This window comes from Nelusetta ayraudi, unplaced genomic scaffold, assembly GCF_046127955.1.
Source record: "Nelusetta ayraudi isolate G7.1 ecotype Tasmania unplaced genomic scaffold, CSIRO-AGI_Nayr_v1 ptg000135l, whole genome shotgun sequence".
Lineage (NCBI taxonomy): Eukaryota > Metazoa > Chordata > Actinopteri > Tetraodontiformes > Monacanthidae > Nelusetta > Nelusetta ayraudi.
In genome coordinates this window covers 21,388,857-21,411,925 of record NW_027466185.1, presented here as the reverse complement: position 1 = coordinate 21,411,925, position 23,069 = coordinate 21,388,857, and the positions used below count along the sequence as shown (strand labels likewise).

The 23,069-nt window shown below is 46.2% G+C and overlaps 1 protein-coding gene across 26 annotated transcripts in view; it reads right to left on the bottom strand.

The window, feature by feature from the left end:
• Positions 1–23,069, bottom strand: part of macf1a (microtubule actin crosslinking factor 1a) — a 182,610-nt gene that overhangs the window by 33,194 nt on the left and 126,347 nt on the right. For all 26 annotated transcript variants that reach the window (XM_076011905.1, XM_076011906.1, XM_076011908.1 and 23 more), the window contains 5 exons: positions 22,410–23,008; positions 22,054–22,242; positions 21,754–21,960; positions 19,676–19,993; positions 19,414–19,596 (listed from right to left, as the gene is read on the bottom strand). In XM_076011905.1, the coding sequence (XP_075868020.1) occupies positions 19,414–19,596; positions 19,676–19,993; positions 21,754–21,960; positions 22,054–22,242; positions 22,410–23,008 (1,496 nt within the window). The remainder of the gene's footprint in view (positions 1–19,413; positions 19,597–19,675; positions 19,994–21,753; positions 21,961–22,053; positions 22,243–22,409; positions 23,009–23,069) is intronic.

Below are 23,069 nucleotides of genomic sequence, written 5' to 3'. Positions count from 1 at the left end.
GGAAGGGGTGAGAGTGCAGTGAGAGAGCAAACAGACGGATGGCAGGATGACAAAGCCAAAGAACACGAACACACACACACACACACACACAAACAAAAATACGTGCCATCTCACGACACAAAATTACGTGTGTGCTCGTGTGCTAACACACCCACACAAGGTAAGCGGGATGAGACTGAGCTGGTGCTGATGGAAAGTATAATGTAATAACGAGGAAGAGGAGTTCTGCTCATTTGGAACATTCTCGCAGCCCACACTTTTTGTTCATCATGTTCACTAATGAGAAAGTTTTTACGTTCCACATGAAGTCTTGTCTGACCTTTGCAGTGTGGTCTGCGCATAAAACAGATGAGCTTTACTGAAGCAATCAATAAATGGAATGATCTGATTAGCCTTTGGCAGCGAATATAGATGAAATTCCCATTTAAGTGATTTTGCATAATGACATGCAAAACTCACTTTGCCAACTGGCACAATAATTGGAAGACCAGCAAAAATTCGTACTCCGATCATGTCAAAATGGGTCAGACGCTGAGTCACTGCAGAACTCTTTCAAAGCACGACAGCTTGTCAAATACGCAGTCATCCAAAGACACACTGCAGCACCACACACACGCGCACACCTTTTCATGCAGCCCACACAGCAAAACCCAGGGGTCAATGGGAAAGTGGTGACACGACACACAGAACAAGTCACGGTATGAATGCCGATAAACGCACAGACTGGCAAACAGCTGTGCTGTGTCAGTTACATGCGAGGCTAATCCTGCTGCATTTATAGAATGGCCATGCCTGTACACACAGCGCAACTGAATGCATGCAATCTTCAGAATCGGAATCGAGATCAAGTTCAGAATTTCAATTTGCTAACTTAAACAAGAAGAAAATCTTTGAGCTGTTTCACTTAGTGTGCATTTACAGCACCCATGACTTTGTACAGAAACGCAGCATTCCAGTAGCGTAATCACAACAATAGCATGACCTTAAAAACAAACAAGGAAAAAAAAGAAACTCTGAACTTGAAATAAGGGTCAGAGTTGGGCTGCAGACACACACACACACGCGCACACACACACACACACACACACACACCGTTCACTATGTTGTACATGTGATACATCTCTGTGCATGCATTGGAGATTAACACAGGCCCCTAACCCAGACAGGCAGACAGACATGCGCAGACACACACACACACACACACACACACACACACACACACACACACACACACACACACACACACACAGTGGGTAGTTTCCCATAAGCACCCACCCCTCCTTTCCCAAGAATTATATTGCACTCATTTTAAGCCCTACTACTCAAACAAGCTGGCTAATTATGGCGTCTGCATAACTTAACCTCCACACACATACATTTTCCATGCTATGGCTGCATCAGTCATACCCAATGCTCTACAGTGACCCGATTCCATTTTTTGCGTTGTGCCTGGCTCCACATGTCAACATCAAATGCACTCATTGCTAAAAACAGATTCTTGAACACCTCCTTTACTAGGTTAAACTGACAAATGAACCACTGCCTCCGTAGCTAAATTACTTTGCTCTCTTAGGGAAACACATTTGTGGACACAGCTATCTAATATCGTTCAAAATCAATATAGATTATCTCAATAACAAATTATGCACACATAATAGGCTAAACAAACTACTTCCTAGCCAAAGAACTTTAATTTGTGTCTTTGGCAATGATGTTATTCCCGTAATTGTTTTAGGACAAAGAACTTGCATACCAGTATGGATGAGATTTAAGCAGAATTCATGCAAACAATTACATTAAAATTAAAATGAAGTCATACCTTTGTCTCATTATCAAGGTTGAAACCTGGTTGCAAAGTAGCTGATTCACTTTCTGCTCTAATGCCCTTTTCAGTGTCTGGGTGAGTGTCTGTGCCACAAACTATGGCCTCTGTCTGGGGCACATATTCCTGGGGTTTAGAGACCATTCCTCGAGCAGTCTCTGTTTGTGTGAATAGGCTCTGTAGCACGCCTGGTTCAAGCTGATCCCAGGGCTGGTCTGTGGACATAAGTTGGGGAAAGTCAAGAGCAGAGCCGTCCGACTCCCAGTCACTGTCCCCCGTCATAGATCCTAGGACAAACTCTACCCCATCCATCCCAGACTGGGTCCCTTCAGAGTACGAGTCCAGGTCAATGTCCTGTGTGTCCTCACCAGCTGAGCAGACTTCTGAGGAGCCAGGTTGGAGAGGCTCAGGTGCTGCCATATAAACAAAGCTGTCAGGTGAAAGAACTGCTCTGTCCTCCTCTGTTTCTGGGTTGCAGGAAGGTTTAGGGATGGGACTTGGGGGGAAGTCCTCAAGTGGAGATGGAGGGCAGTCACTGAGATACTGAGGAGGTGCAGACACAGCCAAGTAAACAAAACTATCTGCTATCACAAAAGCTTCTGACTCTTTCACATCCAATTTGGCACCACAAGAATCCGGTGCCAGTGGGGATTGAGGTAAAGAGGAGGTGGGTGCTGAGCATGTGTAGTCATGGTGCATGAGAGGAACAGAATCTGGTTCTGGGGTACTAGATGTTAATTCTGTATCAGGCAAGTGGGGACCCAAGGCCAACTCAAAAGAGACATTGCATGGCTCTAAATCAGGGCGTGCCATTTCAGGTTCACAAGTTACTGCCATGGCAGGCTTGATAATCCCTAAGGGAACTGGATCTTCTTGGCAGGAAGTCTGAAAATCAACATCCTGTGAACATTCAGCACTAATATTTCTTTCAGCCGTGTGCTGAGACTCGAGGGAGTGATCCATGAGAACTCCTTCGCTACCATCCAAACTTGGCTCAGATTGGTCACAAACATCCCACTCTGTTTCTAACTCCTCGTCTTCTTTCAGCTCTCCCCCATCGTTCTCAAATTCCTCCTCCACTTGCTCTACCTCTGCAGCATAAGGATTCAAAGGGCTCTGAGAGGGAGACGAGGCCCTCTCTTCACAGTCCCGGTCGCCGTGTTCAGATGAAGCCCCACTATCCAGGTCTGTTTCTGCCTGTGCATGTCTGCCATGTTCACAGTCTGTCTGAGTAGCGTCACTAACACCAGTTCGATCTGGATGAGACATGTGCACCCCACTTGAGTCTGACTCCAGCTGTTGACAAAAAGCAGAGTCTGTAGTATAACTCATTTCCTCCAGTTCTGCGTCAGCTTTATCCTCATCATAGTCAAAACAGCACTCTCCATCAAGGAACCGATGTTCCTTTTCACAGTCTTTTGCTCGCATTGCATCAAAGTCTGAATTCTTTTCTGCTTGCTCAAAGGGATTTAAATTTGAGTGTTTTACTGAATTATCTCTGCCTGGGGCAGCACTATCAGGCTCTATATAACTAACTGCATCTAGAGGAAGAGTTCCTTCAAAATCTCCCCAGTGAGTGTTCGTTTCGTCTTCTCTCTCCTCTTCCTCTTCCTCTAAACAAGGAAGTGTGTAAGGATCAAAAGGCTCAGGATCTACACTCATCTCCACCCCCTCCTCTCCTTCATCCTCCTGACACTGCCTCTCCAGCTCTAAGAAGAGGTCATCTGATTCTTCCCCGGAGCTGGGTGAGGGTGAGACACTGGGCGCACCAGGACCACCAAACCCTGTGGGTGGAATCAAAACGGGCCAGTCTCCAGAAGAGTCAGTTATACCCCAATCTTCTGATTCCAGTGTTTCCCTGTCCCAAGAATGGTCAATTATCTCCCTATTTTCTAATTTAAGAACCGCCTCCCACTCCCTTTCCTCTCTCTGAGCTCTTTCCTCCTCCGCTTTATCTTTTTCTTTCTGCCATGCATCCTCCTCCTCGTCGTCCTCCCCCTCCTCCTCCTCCTCTTCTGTTGTTTTGCCGCACTCTTCCTGCTCCTGTTCTTCAAGCTCCTCAAGTATTCGCTGTTCATCCTCCTCAAATTTAAGCTCCGAGGCTGTGCGTTCGTGAAGGTCCCCACCCTGAGCACCCCAACCAAGAAGCCCCTCATCACCTCCCTCCTGACTGATGCAAGGGGAAAGAGGCAGACCTCCATATATTAACTCCCCTTCCTCCTTTAAGAATGGAGATGGGGGGTCGAGTAGATAAAGTGACTCTTCATCTGTACTGCTGTCTTCACCTAATAATGGGGGCAAGGGAGGCAGTACTGGAAAATTGTGTCTAAGGCTGACTGGGGTTTTTTTGCTTGTTGTTATACTACGGGGCCAGGTGCGAGCCTTGGTGGGAGGGCAGAAGACTGGTTTAGGCGGGATAAGAGGAGCATTGTCCCCCTGATCCTGGTCCAACAGAGGAGAGTCTCTCTCTGAATCTGAGGTCTTCACTGACTCAACAGGCTCCTCCAGAATTTGTTTAATTCCAGCCCTAGAAGAGCTAGTAGTCCGTCTGTGTCCCTCCCTTTTCATCGCTGCCTGTCTGGACTTAAGAGGGCTACTCTGTGGTGTATTTCCAGAACCCTGGGGCGCTCCAGTCTGGCCAAATGCAAGTGATTGTTCTTTGGTAGACGATGGCACCACATGCGTCTGCTTGTGTTGTTTCTGCAGTAAAGGATGAACCTGTTTTTGCTTGCTGAGAGGGTGCTGCAGCAGGGGAGGCACATGGCTTACTGTGGGTGTGAGAGAAGGTGAAGATGACACAGGAGGAGTCTGAGGAGCAGAAGATAACGGTGATGGGGTATGAGGAGGTATGGAAGGGGTTGATGAGGTAGGGGTAGAGGGGGAAAGATGAGAAGTGGCAGGCTGTAGAGGAGACAGAGGAATTCCAGCACCAGACAGGCGCTTTTCTCCTCCTTCAGTTTCAAGTCTCTCAGCAAACTCAGGGAAACTCGGTGGTATAAAAGCTTTCCAAGAACGGCGATTTGGATTGTCCCTCTTATCACCACCTTGAAGTCGCCTCTTAGCCACTGCTGCGGCTCCACCAGACGAAGGTGCAATAGGCAGCCCTGAACCCACAATGCCAACCGGTGGCGATATTATTTGAGGATCCCCAGTGAGCTTTAAGGCATCAAAGATTACTCTTTCATCCAGTTTCTTTGCTCCACCAGCATTGTCTGTATTCCTGGAGACAAAAACACTCCCCAAGTCTCCCCCAATGGTGCCATTGCTGGACAGTGTACTTCCTTCTCCTCTCACTTCTCCACCAGAGCCCAGAGTACTCCTGGAAGGCTGACACAGTTTGGTCCCTTGGTCAATCTGTTCATTGATGCGCATAGTGTCATATATGGATCGCTGGGGGACGTAGCAATCCTCAATGTATGTCTCATCGTCATCCCCTTTTCCAAGGCAACGAGGGTTCTGCCTCAGGCAGTCCGGACGGCTTAGGGGCTTCCCCATTCTGTCGTTTTAATTCTGCCCAGAGAGACCCTGGTGTTAAAAGTGCAGGTGTGACAGAATAAAGTGAGAAGAAGCACAAAGAGCAATCTCAGAAAAAAACAACTTTGTCCTTTAAATGTTTTCAGTCCAAAAATCCACAAAGTGAAAGTCCATTTGGGTGCATAGAAAAATAATCCTTCTGATTTCACATTAAAATAAAAACAGTAAAAAAAACACTTCTTCCATCCAAAGTATCAATGGGATATCCTGTTGGCCTGACTATGTTACCTCAACAGCAGTGCATTCCCTTGGTCTCTCAGAGATGCTGTGCGGCATCAGCAAGGGAGTGAAAAAAACAACCTTCCTCCTCGGCACCATATTAATCACCAGCTGTGTTTAAATTTAAAGAGGAATGAGGGAGATGTGGAAGGATGAACAGAGGAAGAAAGGGAAAGAAATTGTCATCTTCTTCCTCTCTGAGAAGCACAAAGTCCAAGGGGAGGTGACAACTGCTCAGAGACCATCCCTTTGTTTTGGAAAGCACATGCTTGCCCTCCATATTCATGGATGGCAACTCATTCGTTGACCCCTTTTTGTGATTCTCATTAAGCTCCTACCTCTGTCCTCTCCGATTGCCTCTCGTCTCTGTAGCACAACTAGAGAGAAAAATGGCTTGGACAACTTCAGCAGGCTCAGTGCGAGGCAGGCAGGGAAGTGTAAAAGTCTCCTTTTAAGGTGAGAAACCCACTCTATTATATAAAAGAAAGGCTGCGTGGGTTGTGAGAACAGGACTGTGCTCAATTCATGGATTTTAAATGCATCTTCATTTGGCAAAAATAAAAGGGTAAGAAATGCAAGGTACAAAAATAAAACATTTCTATCTTTCACACCCTACTGAGCCCATAAAAATTGTGTCTTAAAAAAAATGTAGAAGGAAAAAAAATCCCTTTCTTGAGTAGTAGTCCTCAGCTCTTCTTTTCTTCACAAAGATATAGCATTTTGTGACTGAATGATGCACCTTCATCCTATTCAAGGCATCTCATCAGTTCCACAAAAGGTCCACAATTAGTACATGAAAATCCACACCGTCAGCCACGCAAACACTTTAAAAAAAAAAAGAGGCAGAAAACGTTAAATCCGGAACAAAGACGGAAGCAGTCAGCTTTTGCGTGAAGTAATCCCTGTTAGCGTTTCAGTTTCTCTCTTTTATCTTGCTCCCCGTCTCCCTCATCCTCAGAACATCCACAGCTCCAGGGGTGGCGCTGATAGATACAGTATGTGCAGAGTGGGAGGACCTTGGAGAGAGGTGCAACTCACATGAAAAAACGACATGTGGGGGTAGATTCAAAAAATAAAGGGAGCTGGGGGCAGACTCCTGGACCAGCCAGGCGAGCAGGCAGGCAGGCAGGCAGGCAGGCGAGCGGGGCAGAGCGGTGCTGTGAGTCGCAGGACTGTATCCAGAGGGCAAAGACCCAGACAGCCCTCCCCACCTCCAGCCCACGCTCTTTGCTTTGCAGGCAGCGTCTCTCCACTCCTTCACCGGCACACCACCACCTCAGGACAGGCTCTCCTCCCTCTGGCTCTTGTCTTTGCTGGTGCCTTCTCTCTTACTCCACACAGAGAGCGAAACAAAGTGCCACGCAATCCCAGTTCCTCTTTCTTTTTCCTCTTCTTTCTTTCTTTCTTTCTTTCTTTCTTTCTCCCTCGCAGACGTGTGGCGTCCCTCCTTCTTTCTCTCACTCCCCGACTGCACTCAGGCCACTACACAGCTGAAATGGTTTGCAGCTGCTAAAAAAATCTCCCTCTTTTCCTCTCACTCTCGCTCTCTTGCCGCTCCCCCCTCGTCTCCCCTCTCTTTCTCTCTCTCTCTCTCTCCCTCCCTCCCTCCCTCGCTCGCTCACTCTTAACCCAGCCTCCCTCCCTCACACTGGCTGTTTGTGTTTGAAATCAGCTCCGTTTGTTCTGTTTCCTGAACTGGTATTAAAAGACAGGAAGTGCTCCAATCATGCTGGTTTCCTCTCTCTTGGAAAAAAGAGAGAAAAAACACCAGGAAAAGGGGAGAAAGAGGGGGAATAGTGTACTATGGCTGGGGTAGGGAGCTGAGGAGGTTTACTTGTAACCAAAGTAGATAAAGGCTGGGAAGCAGTATCCCATTAAACTAATTGCTCCAAAAATACAGAAAATAAAAATGCACTAATAAGAATTAACCAGATGAAGGTGTCCTCTAGGCAAGTTAGCAGCACTGAAGCATGGCGCGGTGATGGAGAAAAATAAGGGGGCTAATGATGCGAGACGGCAACATTCATGCCTGCAATCATCACAGCTTTGTAATCCACTCCTAATTCTCCAGGGGTAAAACCGCCTCCAACCCAGTTTGGAGCACAAAAACACTGTCCTCTGAGTGAAATGATACAGAGGCGGTGAAAGGCAAAAGAAGGGGAGGGATAGAGGTAGAGAAAAGGGGGCGGGACTATTAGCCAACAGAAGAGAAAGAGGCTTATCAGTAATAAGCTGTCTTCCCCCCCTCCAAAGCAATTGTCTGGGCTGAGGGGAGAAGGAAGGAAGCCCCCCCCCCATTATTTCTGCCTTATAACACATTTCCAGTTGATACTTATTTCAAACAACTTCAAGTTCCAAAAGAGCTGCTGCCATTGTGAAAAAAAAAACAAAAGTCTGTGATATTCACAGCCTCCACTTGTGCATTCCCGTCTGTGCCTTCACTGAAACTAAATCTGGGTGAGGAACGTGTGCGTGTGTGCATGTGTGCGTGTGTGCGTGTGTGCGTGTGTGGGGGCCAGGAGGAAAAAGGGGGCTGCAGACGAAAAAGAAAAAAAGAGGAGGTGGGGGTGGGTTGCTTTCTGTCACTTCAGGATACGGCTACAGCGACGACGGCAAACCTCTGAAGGTGGGATATTGGCACACATGGCAACCTGAACTTTAAAACCAGACGCAGGCAACTTGCAAAGCCTCTTTGTTTTTCTCCCTCCGCTCAAGACTTGCCAGCCAGTTGTGGCGCACTTCCTCCCCCTCCTTGTTCTCCCGCCTGCCCTCCTTTTTTTTCGCCGAGGCGGTTTGTTTTAAGCAACGCTCAATTGATGTGAACCGGCGGCGGCCCACTTCTCTTTTGCCTAATTTGCTTCCCAGCTCTCTCTCAGTTGCTTTGAGATACGTTTCAAAGGTCCATCTCTCTCTCTCTCTCTCTCTCTCTCAACTGTTGCGCGGTGCAGCTCGTGGCCTGCATGTCAAAGACGTGAAATACTCTGTTCTTTCTTTTTAACGGCCCCTCCGCGCTCTCCCCACCCCTCCAAGCACCCTGCACCACCCCCGCCGCCACCCTGCTCTGTCAGTTGCACTGCAGCTGTCATTGCCGCGTCCAGGGCAAACGTGTTTGCAGAAACAAAAGGGGTTTGTCACCGGTCGGCGGGCCGCCCACGCAACCAAGGCAGGCCTCACAAAGTCTCGCGCGAATCGCACTCCTTCCTCTGCACAGACCACAACAAGATTAACGCCCGGTTCCTCACATATGAGGCCGGGGGTGGGAGGTGGGGGTGGAGGGGTTGGGGTGTGGGGGGGGACAGGCTCTAAAAGCAAAGTGCATTAAAGAGTGAAGGAGCCGTAAAGGGCAAAGAGAGAGTGATGGACTCTGACTCATTTAGAGACGTCTGTCCTGCTCTTTCTTCCTCTGACCCCCCGACGGTCTGTTTAGAATGAATAAAAAACCCTAAAGCCTCCTTGGAGTTGAACTTCGCTCGCCTTCTCTTTCTGTTGCCGCTTTCCCACTGAAATTAGCGGGTTGGCGTAGGTTTTTTTTTTTTAACGCAGGTAATCTTAATTTGGCCCCTTTCCCACTGACCAAAACCAGCAGGGTCTGACCACCTGCTGGCAAGCTGTACAGCCTCCACTTTCCTTGCTAGGTGTCTGTTGACGTCATCACGCTGAGATGGCGTTGATGAAGTGCAACAGATTGATTTCAGGCAAGTAAACATCGGAGAGCAACATGGAAGTGAGTCCGGCGGTGGCCAGGGTACTTTCTTGTTGGGCTTGAGACGCCTGGGAATTTCACTGTCTTGCCAGTGCTTGCAAACAGAGCTTTGTTTTGGTAGGTGAGATATATCGCTACTAGCGCGATATTATGATGTAGTGTACATACTGGTTAACGTCATCACGTAAATTAGCGTGTTGACGCGGGCCTGGCTTTCCCACTGCAAGCCAATCGGAGCCGAGCCGATCAAAGCCGTTTTAAACCGGGGTTGCTTGCCAGGTTGACGCGGGTCGGTGAGTCTTTCCCACTGCCACCAAGATGCCGATTGTTAGCGGGTTTAAATGTTTTTTTTGGCCAGTGGGAAAGGGGCTGGTGACTCTCATTCATTCCTGAGTCGCCACGGCTGGTTAAAGATTTGCGACGCTGTTGGGAGGGGTTGGTGGTGTCGGGTGTGTGCGTGTGTATGGGGGTGGGGTGGGGGGTGGAAGAGGGTGTTGAGAGGGGAACGAAGGGGACAAGAGGATTAGAGGTTTAATTTTCCCAGCGGGTCAGACCGCAGAGCCAAACTTTACTCTGCCCCGGTGCCATTAGGTTTGGATCACGGCCTCCACTAAATGGCCTGGGTTTTCTTTCTTTCTTTTTTTTTTTGCACATTACGCCTCCGCGGTTCAGTGGAGGACTCACTGGCACCGTCTGTGATGTCGAGGCTTTAAAGCACTTAATGCAGCTAAGTGACATAAACACAAACACAGGTGGAGGGCATAAAGTGTGCATTATTGACTTTTCTGGGTCGTTTATTTGCTCAGGGGGAGGAGGTGGGTTAGGGTTGGGTTGGGGGGTGGTACACCTGTCGACAGGAAAAAGGCTCTCCCTCCGTCTTCTCCCCCTCCTCCCTCATAATCTACGAGAGTCTCCAACCAAAGAAAAAAACACCGTAGTTTTTCCTTTATCGTTCCTTTCGCTCCACTCTGTCGCTCCCTCTGTGCAAACTTGGCAGCGGGGAGAAAATGAAGCTGCATTTCGCTGCCTCTCTCAAAATCTCCCCCTCCCTCCCCTCCCCCCAACTCTCCAGGGTGGTTTTACATTAACTAGCGGCGCTTTTCACCTACCTGCGTGTGAAAGCATTTATTGTTCTCGCCCTTCCTTAGGCACAGACACAAAGAAAGAAAAAAAAAAGAAACAGCCCAGACCAGCAGACACAAAGGCACTCTCACATATTAGCAAATTAGGCGTGAACCACCACATCATTTCAATAAAGACGACCGTCAATCAGCGTGGCCATATTTTCAGAGTTTGCAGATTTTGCTGCTGATTTGCCAAGCAGCTGGGCGACAACTCGCTTGTCCGTCTAACAGTAACACACACACTCACACACACACGCATGCATGCTCGCGAGCTCACGCATTCTTTCAGGCAAATAAAGAGGCTTCACACTTTTCCCTGGCCTGCCGCGCTTTCCATTGTGTGTGCGAGTGTTTTCATTCAGCTGTTACAGATGGAGTTTGTCCACACGCAATTCATTCAGGGAGATCTTTCCACATTATAAACACTTTAGGGGTCAATTTTATGTGGTGGTTCACACCATTTAGGGAATATTAGGGTAGTAAAAATAGGCTTGTTCTCTTGTCTTTTACTGATCCAGTAATACACTCTGAACAACACCTGCGAGGCTGTGCGCTGAGAGGTCAAGCAGGGGGTTATCACTCCTTTCACACACTACTCTGCTTTTCTGTGAGTCTCCTACACATGAATCACCCACCTGGTCCTCCTTCCCACTGCACTTCTCAACAAGGCGCTGCAGCACAGAAAGTATTCAGCATTCGTGTTCGCAGAAGTTTGCTTTATGTGAGTCACAGATGAAATTTATCTTCCATAAAGTGGCATATTAGCATTGTTTTGGGAGAAGAAATTATTAAAGGGCTTTTTTCTTACGACTTTTTTTCTACATACTAAAACCACGCCCACAGAGTCCAAGATGGCGGACCATTCACTTCAATGAAGTTGCCCACCCAGCGCATACTCCGAAAAAGTTTTTGACTTGCACATTAATGGGCCCATAGAGCATGCAGAGTAGTGTTACTTCCCATCATGCCTCTGAAACTCACATGACCTATTTGGCCAATCAGAACGATCCTGGAGAACGGGAATAAACTCTTTTCTGGTGATTTTCTGACCTTTATAATTTTTTTTTTAAATGACTAAAAGACCATAAGTGAAAAATCTACAATACAAAAATTTGCTATGAATCGCGTTTCAGGTCACAGTCGTCCCATCAGCCATTTTAAAGGCGTTTATTTTTGTATTGCAGTCTATGGAAAAAAAATGCTTTTTGGGCCCATGGGATTTTTTTTGGCTGCAGTACCTCGGGTGGCCACTGGGAAAGATCGGCATGCCACCATATTGCCAGTGCCGTATCCAGTTCTTATGATACATCCATCACTGAAACCAAGAGTAAATCCGAGATGTGCCTTTCCCTTCTAAAATACAATCCATAGTATGCTGCATCTGAAGACTGAACACATGTAGCAGGCAACAGGAAGTAATGTAATATGCAGGCCATGCAATCTATTCTTACCAAATAGCAACACACTTTTATTAACTTTAACTTTGCTCGCCGCTCAATTTTATTTTTTGGTTTAATGTGATCAGTCAGTAGAGCGAACTAGATTCCTGCGAGCAGGAAGCAGCAAAGGCATGGCCCCGCCGCAGCATGCCTTTCTAATTCGCAGCAGCTGAAACAATACTGAGACCTGAGAGTGGAAAGGCTAAAACGTCACGCTCACCGTTCCTGACACATTTGGATCGAGGAATCCAAAGAGCAAAAAAAATAAATAAATAAAAATTCCGCCACTTTCTCAATATAACCCAGATTCACGCAGAAGAATCAGAAATGTGTGTACGTGCAAGTTCCACTCAGTGTATCAGTGCACGGCAGTCAGCAGGTTACAGGAAAACTTGGCTGCAGAAATCTGGTTATATGATTAGGGAAATGATGTTAGCATGATCCAATAAGCCCTTCGGAAGGATGAAATCAACACACTCAGAGATAAGAGTCATGCTCTTAGAGATACACAAAAACACACACGCACACGGACTAACATGTGAAGGGGAGGGGGAGGAATGGAGCGACGGAAAGCAGTCCAGGTGCCGTCGCTCTGTTGATGTATGACTCAGATTATCTAGAGGGGAGTCACTGGAAGGTTACTGGGTTCTGACATACTGAACTCGACAGACTGCAAACAGACCTTGAGACCTAAGTATTGGAGCCAATGTTACAGCCAACAGCTAATTTGTAACTGCGGGTCCTGCTTACAATCAAGAAGAGTTTAGACTTGACAATTTTCATCGTCTGCTTTTAGAACTCATGTTTGCATGTTCTGAACGACATAAAAAAAGTGCTCTACACTTAAAACCATTTGTTTCCCATTAGGGCTCACGTTGGGTAACCTTGAAGAGCTCAACCAGGCGCACGGATAATTTGTGACTACAAGACTACAACAGGGACGTTACTGAACAGATCCAAAAGTGGCTGTTTTGTTTAACACAAGGCAACCTGCTAAGAAAATGATTATTATTATTATTTTTTTTTTAGGTCACCTGTCTAGTTTTTCAAATGTATTTGCATTCACTTCTATTAAACAAAGGAGGTAGAGGGGCAGTTTCCAGACTAAGATCCTGAGCCAAAAGGTGACCAGTTAGCTGCTGGCCTGGAGTGGTTTGATTGGCTTCCAATCCCATCATGAAATAGTTTGCTGACACAGCTGGTGTGGGAAAGGACAGTGAGTCACCGGCTCCCGGACTATATTAAAGGATGATGAGGTGAAGAGGCGTCAGGGGCAGAACACAGGAGGACAAAATAACGGGGAGAGAAATGAGTGAGGTTGTGCTATTTAGATTCAGAATAAAGATATTTACCAACACAAGTTGCAAAGAAAAGGAACAAAAGGCCACACAAAAAACACACTAACACATGCATGGCCAATGATCTGCTGTCACCCACGCTAAGCAGCCCCTCCAAGGAATGTCCATCTGCAGATATGGGTTGAGAGCCTCATAACGCCTCTCTGCTAAAACACCAGTGTGTCTGTTTTGCATGTGTGTTCTCATCCCACCCAGAGACTATGTCAGCTGCTCAGGGACGCAGGGAGTCAGGGGCATACACAGGGAAGGTTGAAGCCACACCCTAATGCGTGTGTGTGTGTGTGTGTGTGTGTGTGTGTGTGTGTGTGCGTGCGTGCTCGTGTGTGTGTGTGTGTGTGTGTCAGGGTGGGGTTGAGGAGACAGCTGAAGTTCCAGATTGCACCCAGAAAAAGACTGGAATTAGAAGCATCCTCTGATGCAGAGTGCACACAAACACGCACTCACTCACACACACGCACGCACGCACACACACTGACACACACTGACACACACACACACACAAGCACGGAGCTTTCATCGGCCCAGGGAGCAACCCCTAAATACAAACAGGGATTCCACAGTAGCACGTACTGTATGTGCAGATGGGACGGCCATGTATAAACATGTACATGCTAAATAGCAGCACTGCGAGACAACAAGAGCTGCTTTATTTTTCTCCTTTTATTTAAAGGGATGGCGGCTGCCTGAGAATGATCATCGTCTTTTTGACTGGTAACACAATCAAAGAGCAGGATCAGACTGCAATTTCCCACTGGGCTGCACTGAATGAATATAAAAAAGGTTCAAAATCTGTACGTTCACCATGAACAAACAAAGCAAATGGTGGCAATGGGAGTCAGTCATCTGTAGAACTATATTACCGCAATGAAAAGGTAAATTAAATACAAATTTCTTTCTTGTTTTCTGTGATGACTGTATATCATGTATATCACTGTATATTCAATCTGATAATTCTTTTATCCCTGTTAACTGTTTTTAATTCTTTTTGATTACTTTTGTAGCAGTTTGAGATTTTCTTGTTAAAATATAAAGTGCGTTATAAATAAAAGTAAAAAAATACTGAATGGAACCAAGTAGAAAATTTGTTCAGTTAGTGATGTCATCGAGTTGACGGCATGGTTTTAGGGTGATTGGGCGATGCCACAACACTGCATGTCTGGCCAATATGCAACTTATTAACACGCAACTTGAACGTAATTTCCTAATCAACGCAAATTTATTGTGTGTCGCAACTTTCACAGGAAGCTCAAGCGTGGATCCCTTACGCTTTAGGCTTTTAAATAATTTTGCACTTTATTCCAGATTTCACACACACACACACACACACACACACACACACACACACACACACACACACACACACACACACACACACACACACACAGAGTAGTTTTCAGCGGTTGCCAGCGAGTGCCAATGTAATGCGTGTGACATCCTGCATGTTTTCATGCCCAATTTTACACTGAGGGCAAGAACATCGAGCAGCGTGTATGACCTCAACAGCCAGAACGAGTTCCCGGAGCAGATTCAATAAGACACAACTTCCATTGCTCCGTCTGAACACACTTTGTTCAGTGAATCAAGCAAGTCTTCAGTGACTGAAGGGGATTTTGTTTAAATACATTTTAATGTAATTCCTTTAATACTAAACAAGAAGCCAAAAAAAAGAGGCATGATGGTGCCCCCTCCCAGTGGATCCACTGTGAAAACTGGGGGGAAAAAATAAAGAAATCAATTTCACTACATCACCGCCGCCGCCACTCGCTCCCATGACCCTTCATCTCGTGGCTGCCCTGTGCACGCACACACGCACGCGCACACACAAAACACAACGCCCCGCACCCCACCCTCCCTCCTCCCTCCTCCTCCTCCTCCTCCCGTCTTTCTAAGCAATGGCATGACATCATCTCCCTGGATTGGAAATGGGGTCTGGTGGGGGATGGGACTGGGCAGCGGGTCGAGGGGGTTGGGGGTAGGGGAGCAGGGGGCTGGTGTGTTTCCAGAGGCAGACTGCAGACTTGTTTAGGTTTAAAATGAGCCGAGCTGGATCAGTTACACACTCACACACACACACACACACACACACACACACACACACAGAAAGAGTGGGGGGAGTTTTTAGACAGAGGAAGACACAAAGTGGACAAGAGATAGGACTTGTTCTTTGGAACTTGTCATGTGATTGCGCTCTGACCAGCAAGAGCTTTCATCGTTAATCAGCTCTTTTTATTGCAAGTTCCTCTTTCTTCTATTTTCTTACTTTCCTATATCTTGACTCTGTACTGTATCTGCCATATTTACTTTTTCGAACTGTGATCATTAGCCATGGCCTTCTGTTAGTATCCAGTCACAACAGCGTAGTATTTATTATATGTATACACTGCACTTTATATTATGTGTATGTATATTGATGCTTTTCCCACTGATTGTATTATGATGTTGTTTATATGTAATATTGAAGTTCTCTCTACTCAGAGGTGTGGGACGGTGATCGGTTGGTGTCACACAGCCACTCCTATTCAAGATGGCTTCCTGTCTTGGCACAAACATTTGCTTGAAGAAGGTCTAGCACTGAAACGTTGCAAAAAATCCTGCAAGTTTGCCACGTGTGCAGGAACACTGTTTTTGTTTCGTTTGGACTTAACGTTCATCCTCCAAACGCGCCTGCCGAGGAAATAGATGTGCGAAGATTTTTGCCTTTTCATCATCTTCATTACGACACGCTTCCCCACAGACCCACTGTTGCTGCCCACCTATAAATACGGCCGTGCCCTCAGATAGAGTGACAGTGGAGCGTTTGTCCGTGCTCCACATACCCAGCGGACACACGCTGATAGACATTATGCGCAGTCTGCCACCTCAGCTCTAACAGAAGGGAATATTTATTATCAACTGCACCCATAACGAGATTAACACCTACATGTTGGGATTATTTCATTTGGGGGATTAGTGATGCCTCAGTGCCTGAGCTCTTTGTTTGAACTTATTGGGGTTTTTTTGTGGGGGGGGTTGTTCATAGATAAAAACAGGCTAAATTAAGATAAAACAAACTTTTTTAAGCATTTGAATGCAAACGCATTCATTCAACACCTTCATTAAAGAGCTTTGTGAAAGTGTATTTTTGAAGATGTTTTCAAGGTTCTTTTGCTTTGTTTAAGTGCAGCATTGCTTGAAAGATGACAGGGTATTGTCGTCCTAAAATGCAAATTTCATTTAATTTAATGCAGGAATCAAAAAGACAAGAATATGTGAATGGTGGTTTTAATGAACTGCTTTGATCCCATTTTGATAATTGTTTGTCTTTTATGAAGTGGGTTTACATTAGGAAACGTTTTCATCTTTCTGAGAACCGTGCAAATGTGGCGATTTAATATTTGCCACCTGTTAGTTCACCTGGAAGCCTCTTTACCAACATGATTCATCGGACTTGAGACACTTGAAACAGCTTCACACACTTCATCTGACTCATCCTGTCTTTTCTGCGTCCATCAGGGTTTTCTTTTTTTTCCAATTCTCTCTCTTTGTCTCTGTCTGCTCTACGTCAGACACTCACACAGCCTTCGCTCAGGCGGGCATGGGGAGGGCAGGCAAGAAGAAACAAGGGGACACTGAGAGGTTAGTAGGCCGAGAGAGACGTACGAGGGGAAGAAAGATGTTTCGTTAAATATTCAAATTTAATTGAGCGAAGAAACACGAGGAAGGACGACGGGCAATCAGGGTTTAAAACCAGGACTGAGGATGAAAGAAGAAAAACAAACACTCTTTTGATCCTCCCACACATCTTAACAACAGAGCCTGCAACACTCGAGGGATGCAGGCAGGGATTGTGACATTTTTTATTTTTTTTTTTGAAGGAAATTATTGGTGCTCAGAATCATCAATCTCACTCACGAGACACTAATACCCTCTGAAGAAATGCAGATGGGTGCAGATTATATCTAGATGTGCTGGTATTTGTGGATATTTTTCCTAACCAATCACATTCTGGCATGATTGGGGGATAGGGGGAAAAAAAAAAACACAGACAGGACATGACATCATGGAGAGAAAATGTGCTCTTAAATGAAAGCAGTTAGGCTGAGAGGGGCTGCCTGCACTCATAAAAAAAACACACAGTCATGCAGTAAAACACAACAGCGGTGGCAGCAAGGCACATTCCCCAAGCCAGCCCCCATTCAGTTCTAGACAGGGAGGTGTGATTTAATTCTAAAATATGGAAACGAACCCAGAAGATCAAAGGAGGTCTTGAGTAAAATCATGCTGATTGTAAAGATTATTTATGTAGAAACTGGAAACAAACATCCAAAATACTATTACTTATTGAGGTAAATGTTGACTTCAGAGCAATTGGACATTCATGAAATGATTTGATGTGATTTGTGTTTAAAATGTTGTAATAATAAAACTCAGGTTATTCCAAAAGAACAGTGAAGAGGTGATTTTCGACTTCCTATGTCATTATATGATTCAAATTATTTGAAAAAACAAACAAACAAACAAACAACTAAAAGTGTAAGTTAAAGTTTTTGGAGTTTAAGAAGGAGATTCAGGTGTCTTTGTACCTTCTAGTAGTAACTTAACCATATTCGTACATACACTGTATGTTAAATTATTGCGATAATAGTGCTTTTACAGTAAGTAATGAAACTAAAGTCATGCCAAATAATGAGACTTGCTGAAAGCTTTTGATGAGAGACAATCTCTTGAGGTGGATCTATCACACAAGGCTCTTTTTGTCACGATGGCTGCACCACAACCCTGAAAGTTAGACCAGTTTCTGACGGATATCCAGTAAGTCAGCACGTATCCTTGTTTAACACACCACGCTCTGCTGGAGCACATCACAGCCTGTGTGGGTTGCAGCCATAGCAGCAGAGGACCCATGACACGGTGCACTAAGTGAAAGAACAGAGGAACTACAAAGTCGAGATGCACAAGAAAACTTGAGGCAAAAAAGAATCAATCGTTTTGCAAGTGGATGACGTTAAAATACTTGGCAATAAATTCATTAAATGATTTCAAACGACCATAGTTGGACACTGGCCTCCTGAAGTCAAACTCCTAACGCTGGCCTCAAACATCATCTTGGACACAATAATTATCGCTTGAGGTGAGACAACAACAGGGAGGCAGCGACGCAAACCACAAGAGAGAGCATACCATAAAAATCAGGCAGTATTAAATTTAGAGTAGCATCCATCACCACAATGACAGGCTGACATGTTGAAAACACCACAGGGGTGGAGCTTTGACAGGATGAGAGGTGTGTGTGTGTGTGTGATAACCGAGTGGGATTGAGAAGGGGAGCATTGGCTTGTGTGTGTCCTGTCTGCATGATTCAGCAGCGTGCCGAGCATTTCAAAGAGATGTGTGACTCAACTAATCACCGTCTCTGATTCCTAACAAACCACAGGGGTCTCTCTCTCTCTCTCTCTCTCTCTCTTTCTCACACACACACACACACACACACACACACACACACACACACACACACACACACACACACACACACACACACACACACACACACACACACACACACACACACACACAAGCACAAGCAAAAGCAGCACACGCACACCCATAGCTCATGTTCTCCAGAGGCACGACTGCAAGGAAAGGCTAGATACAAACCTCCCCTGGACCTGAAATTTATTAAGCGTCACTCTGACTTGCTTGGCATACACACTAAATTTAAGTTGCGACACTAGCTGTGTTTCCATGACCCCTAGAATTGCGCAAAACCTAAATATGGCAACAAAAAACTAAACTGCTCATGAGAACATCTGAACTTTGAAAAACCTCTCAAATATGGCTAAAAGGTTTTGACTCTGATGAAGTAGTTTTTCCAGACGTATCGATATAGAGGCACATCGCAAAAGTGTCACGGAAACACTTTTTCTGGCCAACTTCAAATTGCAAATTACAAACAAGACAGAAAGCCATCTCTTTGTCCAATAATCATTTTCTTAATACTTCTAAACCAATAAATAACTTTTTGTAACTCACTTACATCACAAACTCCAGTATGTTTAAGAGATAAGCAAAAGAAACCAAGGAAACAACCCTGAGGCAGGGGGAAAAACAACAAATTTTCCAGATGTCCTCATCACAGAAAGCGATAACTGCAACTTTGAACCACACACACACACACACAGACACACACAGACACGTTCAGTGCGCTCATCTCCATGTGAAAAGGAGGCTGTCCTACCTTGAACTCCTGCAGCTGTTGTTTGATCATCTCCACCTCGGTGCCGACCACACCCTGTGTGTTCAGGCCCTCCTCTGCTCTGGCCAGCAGGCCCTGCAGCTCGGACACCAGCCTGTAGAATTCCCCGACCCTCTCCGCAGCCTCCTCGATCTGGCCCAGCCGTGCCTGGCCTCGCTCGGAGAGCTGTGCGCAAAGAATCCCATGCACAGATGAGTCCTCTAGGCCGTGGCCTTCAATGACATCTTAATCCATGCCCTCTTACCTTGCAGGCCTGGCGGCTGAGAGCCTCCGTCTCTCTCCTGAGAGCCAGGAGGTCGGGCGAGGATCCCTCCCTGCGCAGCATGCTGGTGCAGTCTGAGCCGTGACCTTCCAGCTCCGTCCTGAGCTCAGCCAGACGGGACAGGAAGCCTTTCAGCGCGTCCGCCTGGGAGGCCAGCGAGTCGGCGTCACGTCCGACGGGGCTGAGGGAGTCCAGCTCGTCGTCGAGGTCGGCGAGTCGCGAGAAGACGTCGCGCACGTGAGACTGGACCTCGCCGACGCCTTGCAAGCGCGACTCCAGGGAGCAGCAGCACTGTTCGATCTGACGGAGAGAAAAAAACACATGAGACGGGAGTTTCGATGCTTTGAATGAATGAAAATCTTTATTTTGAACTTAAAGATAAAACAAAATAACACAATAAATGAGAGCCACAATATATAAACAAAAAAAAACTGTGATAAAAATGCTCTCAAAAGAATAGAGAAAGGAGTAAGTAACTACTTACTCCTACCCCCTAATTGTATAATAATGATGCTCCACATAAACAGTTTCACATACGAGTCATCCTTTGATATATAAATTTATATCATATAAGCCCATGATATCTTCATACATACACAGTATGTATGTAACAAATAGCAAAACAGCAAAGATACATGGTGATATGGAGAGGGCCCCGATTTGCAGTACTATTCACAAACAAATGGCAGGAAAATGTGCAGCAAAACCAGAACGTGATGTAACATTGGGACCAGCAAAAATAGATTTTGTCAGTGTGGGAGCAGAGAATTATCTAAGTGTTGGTCTCCATCATGGCCGGCATGCGGTAACGGCGGCAAAGGATCAATATTTTATGCTGCAAAGACAAAACAGCTCAGTGAATCACTGCGCGGCACTGCAGTTTTATATACAGCGAGGGCTGATCTGATTGCTACTGGGACCTTAAAAGGAATATCAGGGCCCTGGACTACAGGCAACAGATGCAACCACTGGAGGTGCTGAATCCTCGAGGCCGCAGTTTACATTTCAGACTGTGATACAGTGTTGTGTGTCTACAATGGCCGTATGTGTCTAATGTAACTGGTGAGGACAAACCCCTCTGACAGCTCGAGTTGCTCTGCTCTCACTCAGCTCGCTGACACCCGTCCCGCTCCCCCACAAACACACACACGCCGCGTGCACACTAGATCTCACTCCTGCACACACGATGATGCCGTTGATATAAATAGTTCTCTTAGGTTATTGTGTTCTTCTTTTCACTCCAGATGGCTTCAACTGTTGAGGTTACATTCATTAAAACAGTTGTGATGCCACGCATCCTATCGCGTTTAGTTTTGTGGTTTATTTTTTTTTGTGTAAAAGTAAAAAATATATCATAAATATCAAACTAGATTTTCTTTTTTTCCCTTTTCTGGTCATCCTAAGCAACACTCAAAGAGAAGTTTCAATAGGCTCTGCAGGTTCATTACAGGTTGTCCTTTTCTAACACATGATTGCATAAAGCTTGATAAACTGTGTTGGCTTTCTTTAGACAGAACACGTCAATTTCATTGGTTTCAATGTATTTTCAAATCCATTGTTCCATATGTACCTAGATATGCTCTGCAAAGCTCGGTCCAGTCCTGTTTTTTCAGGTCCCTTTGCTTCCAAGGAAGTTGGAAGAAAGGATTTTATAGTCGAAGCTCCATTTGATTGGAGTAACTTGCCTTTGAAAATCCGTCTTCCCTCCTCTTTTGCAGGGTTTAAAAAAGATCTTGTGTTCACATCTTCAATCCGAGTGTCGGTGCTTTACATAATCAACCCTGACTTCTGATCTACTGTTTCCTCAAGTCGCTGGTTGATCGTGTGTTTGCAGGCTGCTTTAAATCATCCAGTCAACAATGTGCCACTTAATTAGTGTCCTGTCTCTGTTTTTGTTTCATTTTTATTTTATTTATTTTTTTGTTTTTGTCTTGCTCTTTGCATGTGAATTTGTTTGATATTGTTGTGTTGATGTGTAATGTTTTTGAAAACGAGGTGGTGCATCTCAAGGTGTTTATCCAATCTCAATAAACTTCTACAACAACAACTCTGAGTCTCACCTTGTCAGTGACATCATCGTATTCTTTCTCTGTGTCCTCCGCCTGCATCTGGAGCCTCTGAGCCCCCTTGGTGCTGCCCCCTGCTGTCTGTGGTGAGTCCTGTACAAGCCCTCGGGCCAGGTCCTTGAGGTACACCACTTGAAGCTTCAATGACCTGAGACTCTCCTGCTGATTTCGGAGTCTCTCCAAGCTCTTAGCGCTACACGCCTGAGTGGGCGAGAAGCAGAGCAAGAGGTGTTGGCTGAAATGATCCAACCAATCCAAAATGATCAGGACTCTTAGGACTTGTTTCAACAGTACCTGAGGTCCCAGGGCCTCTTGGACTTCCAGTTGGTGTTTGGCGGCCTCCAGCCTCCTCTCCGCAGCCTGTCGGCCATCTTCAAACTCCTTCAGGCGGGTGGCCAACTCCTCCAGCTGGGAGGTGCGTTGATGAAGACTCTCGCCCAGTTTGTCCACCCTTCGGTTCAGCTGAGCTTTCTCATCACGTACCTGCAGCAAGGTTGTTTCAAGTCACATTTAGTTTCTCACATTTATTTTGCTTGTAAACCAAATGGGTGAAATATACAAAATATTCAAAACATTTCCGATATTTTTGGATATTTTGAGAGGCTGCACGAAAGAAGTTAGGTCATAAAAGAAGTGAAAGAAGGTTGTACCTCTTCCTCTCCGATGCAACACTGTTCCAGCAGCTGATCTGCTGCTGTGTTAAAGGCCTCCACAAGAGGCTGGCGTCTCTCCAGGTCCAGCGACAGACCTCTGGCCTTCTGTAAAGCGTCATCCAGGGTCGACAGGTCCAAAGACGGCTGGATCTCTGCATCTTTCTGCTCGCACTCAGCTAACCACGGTGTCAGGTCGGCCTTGTGCTGCTGGTAGGTGTCGGCTTTGCCCAGGGTGCTCCTCAGTCTGCTCTCTCGATCCGAGATTCTCTCATTCAGAGCTTCCCAGTCCTGCCTCAGGGACGTCAGGCGAGACTGCAGAGCAGACCGCTCGTCTCCCCCTACGGGCAGAGTAGCGAGCAGCGACACTCCCTCGGCCTGGATGAGCTCGTAGGAACCTCGCTGACTGGCGATGCTACGCTGCAGCTTGCTCGTCTGCGCCAGCAGACAGCGGATGGCCTCAGGCTGGCAGGGCAAAGAGTCGCTGGGGGATTCTCTGGGATCCGCCTGCTTGTCCAGCCAAGAGCGCAACTCCTCGAACATCTGCTGGAACTGCTCGGTGGACGAGAGCGCAGTCTGCAGCTGCGACAGACCGTCGGCTGGAGGAAGGAAAGCAGAGCAAAGGAGGTTCAAACGTTGACCGATACTCTGCGTTTGAAA